A 13,960-nucleotide genomic window follows, 5' to 3' on the forward strand; every position below is an offset into this window, starting at 1 on the left:
CATTTGAATGAAAAAATAAATCATGTTAAACATTAAGTTTTAAGTTTTCAATTTGAGCTATTAAAGATTGTAAGAGCAAAGCAAAAAGTATGTATTTTAACAAGTCATAGATATCTGACATGCCAGTCCACTAAAATTTAAATATATCCCTACTTATTTGGCATTTGTGGTAATATATTTAATGAGACTAATGATAAATGATAGAAGAATAATATTAGTCATATAATAGCTCCCTACAGTGAGGACCCCTGCAATGTGATACATTTATTTGGCTCTCAAACTATATATCTAAATGAAAAATGAAAAACTATCCAATTTCAATTAATTTCTCTGTTACTTATTTGAACTTTATTGACTATATTATGTTTACTTTCATTTCTGTGTCTGGTATTTCCTTATGAGAATAGATCCATTTGTTTTATCAATAAAGCTAGTAAAACACCAGGCACAATGTGAACTACTTCGTCTTTCATTCTAGCTATGTAAACCTGTATGTATTATTACTAAGGAAATTCCACTAAAAGGATTAATTCATAAATTTATTAAAAACCTTATATTCAGGTTCCTTCCTTTTGTCAATGACTTGTGCTTCAGCAAAATATTTTCATATATTCCTCCCTTTTTTATTATGCCCATGATCTATTTGTTTGTACAGATTCTCAATTGATAAGAACCTTATTACGTCATCTAAGGAAATTTAACCAATCTGTAATAGTTAACACGGACAGAAAACCAGGGTTGTAAGAGGGAAAAAAATGAGCATAATTGAGTGTAAACTGCCCGCAAAATAATTTCCACCAAGAAGTACTTTGTGACATCATAAAGCAGTATCTTCATGTGGACATAATAGTTTATTAAAATTTTCTGTGTGAGACTGCAGTATTCACAATTAGAAGAGTACTTGAGCATGGGTACAGAAAAAGATGTGAAAAGATCTTATGTGGTCTTATTTGGAAATTTTAAAATGATATATATACCAATCACATGAAGAAAAATTGTATTAATTGCAAATTTTGCATTAGGGTCCAACTTGACCAGATCTAATAAAACAATTTCATCTTAAATTTGAATATAATTCCATCAGCTATTGAAATTTAATATCTTAAATTTATTTTGAAAATCACTAAGTAATTGTTCAGAGTAATTTTACTCTTATGGTAGTTTATTCTGTATGGGAAAAAAAGCCCTTTTTCTGTATCGCACAATTAAAGAGGCAGCATTTACAGCAATATGTCAAAATAAAAATCTCTCTGGGTCTCTACCTATGTACTATGAACTCATGTACCAGAAACATTCATCTTCTCTTTTTCCTTTCTATATATCTTCTTGTAGAAATAGGATAAATAACTGTGCTTCTTTCAAGTGTCTAGTGAAACATTTACATGTCTTACATGCTGTTCTCAGATTCCTTAATACCAGCTTCAGCTCACGTTTCTATTCCTCAACAGTTCACTGATCAGTAATTTATTTCCAGACTTATGCATGACAATTATCAATGGAACATTATAATCAAAGTCAGACTAGGCATTATGCACAGTTTAATTTAAAACAAAGAAGTCATTAGATAGTGAGATTAATATATGATAAAAGACTTGGTGTTATTTCTTTAAAATTTATATAATTAACTGTTCTCAACTCTAAAGTATTTATAGATAACCTAGAATGTTTAGAATTTTGAAAAATAATTTTTTATTCATAAAAACCTTAATGCATACTAATAAACATATATAGATCAATATATAACTTAATACTGCTATGCATTTAAAAACTGATACTTGCTTAAGGGCTCAAATCACTTGTTGCATTTATAGAAGTAATAATCAAGTATGTTCATTAGGTAAATATTATTCTGTTGGTTTAAAAAAAATCCAGTTTTTCCTTACTTGACATTTATTGAAGAGTTTCTTTTGTAGAGATAAATCATACTTTGGTAGTTTCAAATTAATCTTGTTTTAAAACATATTTAGTAAATATGTTATTATGGTTAGAAAAACATTAAAACAGTATTTTTGTTCATGTGCTTTTCTTTGTAGTGTTATATATCAAAATGAATATCAAATAGTTTTCTGTAGTACTCAAAAATTCTTATGCCTTGTTTAAGAAACTAGATGAGCTTTCTTGATCATAATCAGTTAATTAATAGTCTTGTCAATCTAAGGAAGACAATGAAGTCTGAAGTTGTCTTTAGAAATCATGGTATTATAGGATTAGTAAGTAGTTTTGTGTTGACTGGGACAAGTATTTACAACCAAGGACAAGTAATAAGGTAATTGTCAATAGTATCCACAGCTGGTTCACTCTGCATTTGGTTACCTTGGTTTCACTAATTACAGCCATTTGTTCTGGGTTTGTCTAAGGCGGCAAATAATAAGTGATTTGTAGTAATATGGATTACCAGAGTGCCAATGAGAAATACCTTTAGAAAGTCATTTCCTAGGAATCTGAGAAAATGTGCTTTTAGCTGCCCATGAAGTCTTGTTTCTACTTGATATTTACTGGTTTATCAATGTGTATGCCATGTTTCTGTTGAATTTCCCCGTTTCTGGTCTAAATACTATAACCTAAATATCATTGATAGAGCTTAGCATGTTTCTTCCATTTTTGTTTAAAAAAAAAAAAAAGCAGCTGATTCATCATGTTAGGGGTTAGGGATTGTAAAGCCTTTATACCTGCATTTTTTCCCCCTGTTATGAACTTCACAAGAGATTTTTTTTTAATATGCATTCCTTTTCTACTTACCATTTCCTGGTTCTTTGAATAATTTAGAGCAAACATGTCCATCCCCCTAGTCCCAATTTTTCGAGTAGTTTAAAAACATCTTTTTCAGAGGTATCTTTTCCACAAGTCTTGCCCTTATATTTGCAGATCTCTTCTCTTTTAAAAATGATGAAAAAACTGATAACAAGGAGATCTTTGGTTCCTTTCAATTTAAGCATTTACTAAGATACCCTCACCCATTACTTCTGATGCTACCTGTTATCTTTACCGCTAAATAACTAACTGGTCCTGTTATTGAAGGATACACCTGTAGTTTCTTTCTCCTTGTTCTTTTCTTTCTTTCTTCTTTTTCTTCTTCTTTTTTTTTCCTTTTCTTTCCGTTTTCTTTTGCTTACAGGTATGGATCTCTTCTCCAACTGCACCGAAGAATGTAAAGCCCTGGGCCACTCAGATCGGTGCTGGATGCCTTCTTTTGTCCCTTCTGATGGACGCCAGGCTGCCGATTACCGCAGCAATCTGCACGTTCCCGGCATGGACTCTGTTCCAGACACCGAGGTGTTTGAAACTCCAGAAGCCCAGCCTGCAGCAGAGCGGTCCTTCTCCACCTTTGGCAAAGAGAAGGCCCTACACAGCACCCTGGAGAGGAAGGAGCTGGATGGACTGCTGTCTAACACACGAGCGCCTTATAAACCACCATATTTGAGTAAGTATCACACAAAACGGGGTAAAAAGTATTACCTTGGGGGAAATACAGTCCACCATTGCTCTTGGTAAAAACGGGATTCGGGTTCCGTTTAGAAATGAACGTAAGAGTTGCACACAGGCAGCATGGAAAAATCAACATAACTGGAAGACAGGTCCCTGTGTCCGGGCGTCATTGTGGACCAACAGTAAAGCACAACTTTTGCGTTTGATGAAATCAGTTTTCAAATGTTCCTCACGTTTCTGTAGGATGTGGCAGTCTTGCTTGTTTGATTGCTGTGTGTTGAAGGGTTAAATTATGGTGGAAAAACTTCTCTCTTGATCTTTATCTCATTTTTCTTACTGATGTTAGGATTTTTCACCCAATCATCCTTTCGCGGTAGTAAGGTATCTAGAGAGCGGTTCAGATGTCATTTCATTTAAAATGATTTGATAGTATCTTGGTGTGGATTCAAGTTTGATCAGAACCAGAGGCACTCTGTGATGGAAGAATGTCAGGACAGCAATATCCCTGAAGGGGTTAGAACAGTGGGTTCTTCTCACATTCAGACACTGCTAATTACACTCGGCTCATTCAGTATCGGGACCCTATTCTCTAAGTGGATTATTTTAAACAATCATTATGAACAATAAAAAGGTTTTGAGATTCTGTATTATGTTTCCTTTCAGAATCTTGGGAATTAAATTTTCCCATCATTCTCTGCTACATAGAAATAGTTTGTGGATAACTACTACTGATTATTCAAACTGTATAAACAATAATTAATAAAAGTGAAAACCAATCAAAAGATGACTTTCATCTTGTTTTAGAAATCCTTCCTACATATTTTCTTTCATCTTCTAGTATATGTGTGTGTGTGTGTGTGTGTGTGTGTGTGTATATATATATATATATATATATATATATATATCATAGAGCCTTGAGCTAGCTGCCAAAGATGACACAAATTGTAGATGTATTGTGTCTTTTATGACTGAGGAAATATGAAATGGGAAGAAAAACTTTTTTTGTTTTTGTGTTTAGAAACTTAAAGGAAAGGAAAAGCCGGATAGAGTTGAGTCCTGACAAATGTACAAGGGGAAAGGCAGACATTGAATACAGGAGGCTCTGGTTCAGACTGGTAATGAGAATAGACAGTTGCTATAGGATTAAACCCGTGGGTCTTTCATCAGATACATGGATTGTGATGGCAGTGGTAGCCATATGCACTGCGTGCAAGACTGTGTTCAGCTTTTAAAATTATTTAGAAGTACTGCTACTCCAGCATAATGTAGTACTTTAGCACTTCTGAACCAAAACATTGGGTCATCCTATAAATCTTTGTTATTTGTTTGGCTTTATTTTTTAACGTTATATTATATAACTTTAAAATTAATATTGTATTAGGAGAGCACAAATACATGAGTATTGAGAAGTCTAAGATGCAATTTGAAATTTACACATTCATACATATTACGGCGAGTTAAAATAGCCCCAAATCAAATTTTAATAGGTGAAGACTATGGGGTAGTCCTTGTCTCTCAAATTGAATTCTGGACTTAAAATTTCGTTATTGAAAATAGAACTTTTCCAAATTTTTACCAGCATATTTCAGTATTCTTTCACTTCAGAATACATGGTATAAAAACAAGTAATCAGTTATCTTAAGGCAAAAAGAGAAAGGGCACAGGATTCACAGGAATCAAAATTTGTATTTTTTTAAAAAACAAGCATTTGCTTTCAGTATACATAATCTGGCAAATCTATTTCAAATGTAGTAGAAAATGAGCCTGCCACTTTTTGGTGTTATTGAGTACCAATCTTCATTCTTCATAAATTCCACTTATATGTACAACCAGAATTTTAAATATCTGCAAATGTCTTACTCCACTGATTAGTTTTTCTTTTTTAATAATCACAACAACTCTAATAATAAAGTAATAATTCTGCATATATTTTAATGCATATTTCTCTACATCTTAAGAAACTAGTATTTTCATTTAGAAAACTTATTTTAGGGATTATGAAATTTCTTAGCCTATATGTGTTTCTAGAAATTATGAACTTATTATTTTAAATTTAAATTTATTATTTTGAATGAATTTTGTATTTTGCCAGGTAAATTTATATTTGTTTGCATATTGTGCAGACATATATGTTAGAATAAGTTAGATTTTTAATATATTTTAAGTGTATATATACATATGTTCGTGTGTGTGTGTGTATATGTATGTATGTATATATATAATTTTTTTTTAGCCAGTTTAGCCAGCTTATGCTGCTCAAACTTAAGGGTTTGGGTTAAACTATGACCTGAATGGAAAATTAGCAGAAAAATGTTTGCATGAAATTATTCGTAGTTTTTCATACAATATTAATCATGTAAATTTTTTTTTGTTATACTATTACCTTGGACTCAAAGAATTATATGTAAAATTACATCTTAGCTCCAACTTAATAGGCATAGTCAATTTTAATCAAATTAGGTAATCTAATATTAAAACTATATACCATGCTCTTCCTGACCATTTTGCACCCCTGATTCATGTGGTGATAACTTTTAATACTTGTGTCATCTATCATCAGGAGTGAAATATTCTCATATTCTAAATTAAAAAGCACGTCCCTTATGTAATTAAAGAAGCTAAAAATTGACACTAATTACTTGCTTTTAATCAGAATGTTTAATTATTGAGGTTGCTGTTTTTCTTTTGCTAAACATGTATTTCGTTTTATAATGATCATAATATACATTTTGATGTTTAGAAAGTAGCTGTATATGTGGTTATTTTTGTAAAGCTCTAAAATGCCTAATAAGACTGCCACCGTCATTTATATGAAGATGACAAGGAAACGGTGATATGGCTAAAAATATAACTGAGATCATTGTCTATACCAGTAACTTTTAATTTCTATACATCTGTTAAAGTTCAAAACTATAATAAACCAAATCTTAGACAAAATTAAGTATACTCACACTTTAAAAAGTGTACTTTACATTTAACCAAATGCCTAAATACAGTCATGTTTTCTTTTCCATGAAGAGTAGCAAGTCTCACTTCATCAAATGAAACATTTTAAACATACCAGCCAATAATTTCTGAGTTAATCATGAGCTTTGTCTTTTTATTTTTGCTGGAAAAGGAGACATAGAAAGTTTGAGGAAATAAATTCAAATATGTAAAATACAGCCATATATTCTAAAAATTGTTAGTTAAACTGACCTGAAAAACGTTAGTTTTAGTTAATTTTACCTTTCATTTTTCTTAGACTGAAAAATATAATAAAACACTATTTTAACTGTTAATTAAAATTAGTAATTGCTTTTCAACTTTAAATAATAGTTTTTATATGAAATAAAAATGTTCTCTGGAGTTTTAAAATCCTATTGTATTTTCAAGGATTTGTTTAGAACTACAAATATCTTATTTAAAATAATTTAGTCTTTCAAATGACAACAGTACATTATACATAAGCCATTTGGATAATCTCAGCCAATAATAGAAAAATAGGTTAAGTTGAAGAATGTGATTGATAAAAACCAATGCAATTTATATAATTTTGAAAAACCCCAATAATTAAAGTAATAGTCAAAAATAATTTTCCTTGATTTTGGCCTTACATTTTGTAGGTCACATCTTAAGAATATTGTCAGTGAAGGAGTATGTTCAGTTCCAATTGGCTTAAACAATGCAGTAATAAATGGATAATGATGTGTTGCTTGGAAATTTGTTGACTTCTTGCCAATAAATTAATCAATCATTTGATGTTTCAGTTAATCATGAGATAATCAATGAAATTAGATCTAAATTATGTTTGTGAAAAGTTTTTCTTTATTTATACTGTCATACCATAATCATATTGAGTAAAGTGAACAATTACATTGACAGCTGATCTTTGAAATTTACAAATCTGTGGAACTTTCTAGAATTGTAGGATTACAAGGAACCATTTAGTGAAAAGTATCATAGCCCATCCTACCTTCACAATATGTAAGGTTTAGACTAACTCACGTGCACCAAAACATATTGGCTATCGATCTAACTTTTTTTTTTTGCCAACTTGTGATCTAGTTTGAAATGCCCCTATCCTGAAAAAAGAAGTCAAATTTTTGAAACATCGTTTTTAAAATATTGCTGACAATATTACTCTTCAGGAAACCTCATTTTGGGAGAACTCTTCCAGGCATATATCTGATGCCCATGAGCAGTTCAGGTGCTTGGCTGATGGGATTCGTAGAACATGCCATGTGGCGTGACTTCTCCTCCAATCTCCTCATCATCTTACTTCCTGCTGTTGGTTTTCATAATGTGCTGAACTCAGTAGTGTGCTAAGAGCATTTCTAGAATTCATAGTGAAGCGGCTTTTCTTCCTGATAGTGACTTCATATTCATCTACCCCGAGTAGTGCTGTCTTTGGGTAGGTCTGTTCTTCCAATATCATAATACAGCATGACCGTCCTGTGTGAAAGTCCACCAAGAAGTACTTTTATTTTAGGCCTTTTTAGAACTTTTTTTTTCCTATTAGGTTAATTTCTGTCCACTCTCCCTCAAGTTTTGACACTTATTTGTCATCTGGTATTTCGGGGGGGGGGATTGTTTTCCCACTTTTCTTCATACGCATCTAGATTTGTGACCCTAACTATTGCATTTTCAGCTTATTTCTTTCGACAGATCTTTGGTCTTAGACTCACACAAGTCCTTCTACTCATCTACTGACTTCCTTTGTTCAGGGTTATGAGGAAGTCTGTCATAATCAAGATAGTTTAATTACCTCAATCCTGTGAAAATGAGGCAAATGATAAATAGCGACCAGTGAAATAAGCTCATCCTTATTTCCAGTCTCTATATTTGTACTGTGAGAATTTAATGTTCTCTGAATCATATTTTATTTTACTTCCTTGAAAAATTATAATCTATTTACAGTTCATGTCATTATTCCAGTTAACCAATACCAGTAGCTGCCCCCGCCACATCTAGATAAGTGAGATATTATAATATTTTTTTTCCTTTAGTTGTTGGGTAATGATCTATCTCAACTAACATGATACAAAGTGATAGCTATAAAAATCCTTCTGAGATGCAGGTAGGAAATGGCGCTTTTCCTTTCACATCTGTCCATTTCTGTGAGCAATTTGCTTTTTACTTAAGACATTGTTCCTGTGACTGATCTCATGTCACTTAAAATTTGTGCCTTTGAAGGACTTGGAACTAATTCGTATCCAAGAAAATTCAGTTTCTTTGTTGAGTAACAGTTTCCTGGTTTATTCTGGCAACATACCAATTTTTATAGTCTCAATATTTAAAGCATCATTTTAATATGACAACAAATTGAATTGACCTTATTTTGAAAATGCGACCTGTGGCTTAACCAGACTTTTATATTCTAAAAACAAGATTTACATGACCATTATTTATTATGAAATATTTTTTGCAAATATTCTCACAAATTATTAACTTTGCTAAATTCTGCTTCTGGTCTAATATGTTTCTCCCAACAAAATTATTTCCTTGGCATATTTAGACTTACTACCCAGCTAAGCATATTATAAATGCTAAATAATTATGTGATGAAAATAGATGAATGAGCATATTAAAAAATACCTGATTTTTCTGTAATACCACCGTCTTCATTTATTCTTTCACACATGTCTGTGGGCACATGCACATACCATTGTTCAATGCTTCAAGCAAACTTTCTTTGCTTTCAAAACTTTTTAAAATATGTTTAAATTAGTTGTATTCTCTAAGTAGTGCCTATAGGTTTTTATAAATGAAATTAGAATTTGAACTCCTTCAAATATTGATATGTATCTAAGTACTTAAAATATAATGTAGATTTTCAATACCTAAAAATTTTAAACTTATTTTTCCCCTCAAAATATATTTTATATGATACAGAGGTGTTAAATTTGTTCAGATTTCTTAAGTCTTAGATTTTTAATTTTCTTTCTTACCTTGTCTGTGAGATCATCTTTCTTTTTCGTATTTTATTTATCAGCAATTTCATACATTAGCTCTCATCTTTCATCTTTACATGAAGCTAAAAGGTATATATTCTATTTCACTTTTTTCCTTACTTAATTCTAATGTAGCAATGATTTATTTGCATGGTTTTTACTTATAGCTTTGAATTCCCAGATAGTTAAATAAAATATCATCACTTAAGATAAAAAGATGACAATAGATAAAAGCTACTTGTATTTTTATTTAATATCCGCAGTCTTAGTATGAGTCTTTTTTATTTAAAGCAGTTTGTTGCATAAGTACTTTTCATTTTATTGAGTTAACATTTAGCATATTAATATTTTCATATACCTCGTTTTATATTACAGATCATTTTCATCATCTTTCTTATTTTGTACATTGGAAGTAAACCCATGTAAGCATTTTTTCATCATTTGAGCCTAACAAAAGAAGATTATCAATTAAAATATTAGCATTATTCAATGAGAAGGAATATCTACTTGGGAATTTTTTCCTGCTCATCCTACTGAAGATTTATGAGTCCAAATTTAAATGCATTAAATTATAAAGATATTGTAAATAATCCTGGAAAATACAAATTGAATTGCCTACAAATATCATTAAACATTGTTCAATACTCAATGTTCTAGAGTTTTTTTGGGTGAGTCTGTGTGTGGGATCCTTTTTTATAGGGATGAGCATCATTAGATATCAGAGCTTAGAAACTGTTTTGGACTGTGAAATTTGTTGTTTAGTATTAAATAATATTATTGAATGAAGATTAAAGTCAGTACAAGATGAGTCATTTTTAGTCATCTAGAGATTAAAAAAACTTTGAAGTTTTATACTAAGACCTAATGAAACTTCCTAATAACTAAGAAGTTTGACCTCTGTCAGTTTAGATGAGGAGAGTGTAGGAGATTTAAAAACACTAAATTTCAGGATGTAATTAGTGCATGGATAGAAATGAATTGTAAGCTAGAAACTTTGCAGATAAAAATCAGAGGTCTCCATCTGATTCTATAATTAATCCATTACATGACATTGTACACAAACTATTACCTATGTTCAATAACAAGGCACTTGGTTACATTTTTTTTTCTTTAGAGATAGTTTCTTAACAATATGAATAGAAGAGATAATATTTGACCTTAATTTTTATAAAGTTATAAACATACAATAGAGTGTTATTCTAAACTATCTATGATAGCTTAAATCATTAAGTTCAATAAGTGATTATAAATGTATTTTCTATGGTCTAGCTTCATGTTTCAGTTGCATGAATATATTACACACATATACATCCCACACAAAACATTATTAAATTATTTAATTTTTAGTTATTTCCATCAATTACCAGTGGAAAACATGATGTGATTATGTTAGACAGAATATATTTATTTAACTAATGGCTATTTTGTCATCAGGAGCTAATTAAAATGACAATATAGCACTTGATGAGAAGCTTGCATCCATTTTAGTCTGTTCCTTTATTTTTTAAGGTCTGGATTGCATTTTTTGAGGACCAGTTCATTGTGCTTAAGTACTTGCAAATTAACCATGACACTGGAGAAGAAATAGGCTTCTGGTTCCAGTACTATGGATTACAAGGAAGACATTATTTTGAACTGCTAGTAAAGATGTTGTCCTGAGTAGGGCTTTCCCCATTCTGAAGGTTGGCATTAGCCAGAATCTTGCCCTTGCACTAGATTGCAGTCTTGCCTATATTGGATAGTTACATATATTTTACATAAGCTGGAAACTGAGATATAGTTTATCAAGTATTTTAAGACTCATCTACACATAAATAACTTTTAAGCTAAAAATTAGTGCATTTTTCCATAAAAGCATATTTGTAATTATTTTTGTCATAATTTTCAAATAAATGTCTTTGAAAACACTTAATCATGAAAGTAGTATATAAGTAAGATTTTTTACAAATGTATATTTTCTGAATTAAATTTTGATGCACCCTGGAGAAGGAAAGGGGCAGGATAGTTGGGTCTTTCTCATATGAGATTAACTATTTCACTGAGAGTTCATTTCCTAAAGTGCAGTACATCATAATGTTTTGTGTTATGGATGGTATCAGAAGAAGTAGCTATGATGAAGTTATCATGATGATACATACCTGATGACGTATGTAAACTAAATGTTTCACAAGGAGGTTTAATTTAAATAATGATACGAATAGGTATCTAAATATGAGAATTCATGTAATAGTTTGGCAGTTGCCTTCTGTTATGTTCTTCTTAGAAACAGAAAAAACCTGGAGTTCAGTCTGAAAAAGTGGTATAAAATTCTGGCAGTGTAAATATTAAGGATCATGCATCAGATGATTATATGGAAGGTTATTTATTAGTAGTTCTATCTTGATTCTTGATTCATCTCTAATAAATTGATAAGAGCAGTGGTCATTAAGGGCAGTAATATACAGAATTCATAGAGATTCACAAAGTTGTATTTTTAAACATTCTTTTAAATTTTGGAACGTTCAAGCTGTTAAAGCAGAGACTAGCATACTGCTCTGCTTTTGATCAACTTTTGGGCAAATTTGTTTCATCCAAACACTAACATAACAGCCTGTTCATTTACATGTTTTAAAGCAAATCCAGCTATCCTATTGCTTAATCTATTAATATTTCAGCATGTGCTAATTAAAGTTTATTTTGAATACAACTACAGCAATATTCCTTCTTTAAAGATGAATTTTCTGCTCTTGTTGATTGTCCAGTTTTTGTTTAAATTTTTATAATTTTCCACAAATTATTATATTTATGAGAAATTTATTTGATTCTTGATTGAAGACAGTGTTAAGGATAGCACACAATCTTTGCAATATTTTATTTTATTTTTTATGAAGATATCAAATGTATGTAACAAACTACAAAAATCATAAAGGTATATCTCAAGAAATTGTCACAACATGAAAATCCTTATGTAATCAATGACTGAAACATTCTAGGTACTGTGTCCAGTAGTTGAAATATTATAAGTATCTCAAGAAGTCCACTATGCCTATTTCCAGTTACTACCACCCAAGGATTAGTGCTATTCTGGACTCTAAATGATCATTAGTTTGTCTGTATTTTAAAGTTTATATTATTAGATTGAATGAAATAATGAAATATGCTTAGTTTCACTAAAATTCAATAACAAGTTATCTTTGTGTTAGTATTGGGAAAGGTATCCACAGAGCCTAATATATTCAAGTGTGTAAGCTAAAAAGACAATTCGGTTAGTATGCCATCTCTGTGAACATGATTGATTTCCTTTGATATCTTTGATGCTATCTTCAGGTTTTGTCTATCAACAGCACTTGATACATATCATTATGTCTTCCTTAGTGATTGAAACATAATCTACTGTTAGCTTAGTAATTTTTATAGAAATAAATATTTAAATAGTTAACTTGAATATCAGATTAGTTTTTCAAATTTCTTTGAGCCCAGAGAATTGTGACAAATTATGACCTTGAGGCTTCAAAGAGATTTTCAGTAAAGAGATTAACATTTTGGAAAATCAGGTATCTGAAGAGAATTTAAAGGGATTGAGGAACTGTGAATTGAGAAGAAAAGGGAAGAGATGGAATATTAAATGTTAAGTATTTAAACAAATGTGGCACAGATAAGATAGTGATCAGTTAATCTGTCTTTAAGGATCTACTTAGCCCATGAAAGCTGGAGGTTGCAGGGGATGGAAAGTGTCTGACCCTGACACTGGTATTTGCTCCTGAAGGATAGGAAACATTTTATCCAAAAAGCTTTGCAAACTACAAATGCATGCATATGCCAGCTGTGATTTGGTGGAATAACACTTTCTAGCCCTTTGATGTTGCCTTTCCCACAAAAATGCTTTTCTCTAGCTGGGTCTGGCAAAGAAAGGAAGAAGCTCCATTGACTAGATGATAAAGGCAAGGAGGCAATTGCGAAAGCTCTGATTATGTCTATTTCTCATCTTTTCTCCCCATGGATGATTTTGTATAAATATTTCTTTAGAAATTTGAAGAAGAAAAAAAGTTTGGCTTCTTGAAACCTGCCTTTCCCCACTCTCTCACTGAATGGCAACAGAGAATAAAATGTACCGAAACAAAAACTAAGAAACAAAGTTCTAGAAAAAAGATTTGGGGAGTTGTGTAATGTGCAAAAGCTGAATACGCAGATGTCAATTGTACACATGTGCAATGACTAACAGATTGTGTCTGTTAGGCACGTAATACATGCATCTGAACTTGAGGCTTGAGATGTCATATTTTATAAAATATTGGCTTAAAAAATGAAAGCAGATGAGTGGGTATTTAAAATACCTTGCTTTTCAAAGATTAAGTATTTTCTTTATTGAGTTGGCTTATTTCACTTAACATGAGAATTTTCCATTTTCAGTCTCATGTTATCTTGCTGTATTTTAAGAAAAATCCATAGTGCCAGTGTGAAATGGAGCACAATTAAATAAAAATGAGACAGCCATTATTACTGTTCCAGTCACATTGCTTGGTGTCCTTAAACCTAAGCATGATGTATACCTTCCTTGTTACTGGTAGAGTAAACAGACTGTCTATATCATATATGATCATTGTATTCTGGGATGATATTTT

At 31.1% G+C, this 13,960-nt stretch overlaps 1 protein-coding gene across 3 annotated transcripts in view; it reads left to right on the forward strand.

Annotated features, from left to right (window-relative positions):
• Pcdh10 (protocadherin 10) overlaps positions 1-13,960 on the forward strand; it is a 58,109-nt gene that overhangs the window by 10,204 nt on the left and 33,945 nt on the right. For 2 of the 3 annotated variants that reach the window (XM_048812063.1, XM_015479037.2), the window contains exon 4: positions 3,116-3,421. In XM_048812063.1, coding sequence (XP_048668020.1) covers positions 3,116-3,421 — 306 coding nt within the window. Of the gene's footprint in view, positions 1-3,115; positions 3,422-9,734; positions 10,009-13,960 lie in introns of those variants that run through there. The other variant, XM_048812064.1, reaches the window with a different exon arrangement.

This window comes from Marmota marmota, unplaced genomic scaffold (genome assembly GCF_001458135.2).
Source record: "Marmota marmota marmota unplaced genomic scaffold, marMar, whole genome shotgun sequence".
Lineage (NCBI taxonomy): Eukaryota > Metazoa > Chordata > Mammalia > Rodentia > Sciuridae > Marmota > Marmota marmota.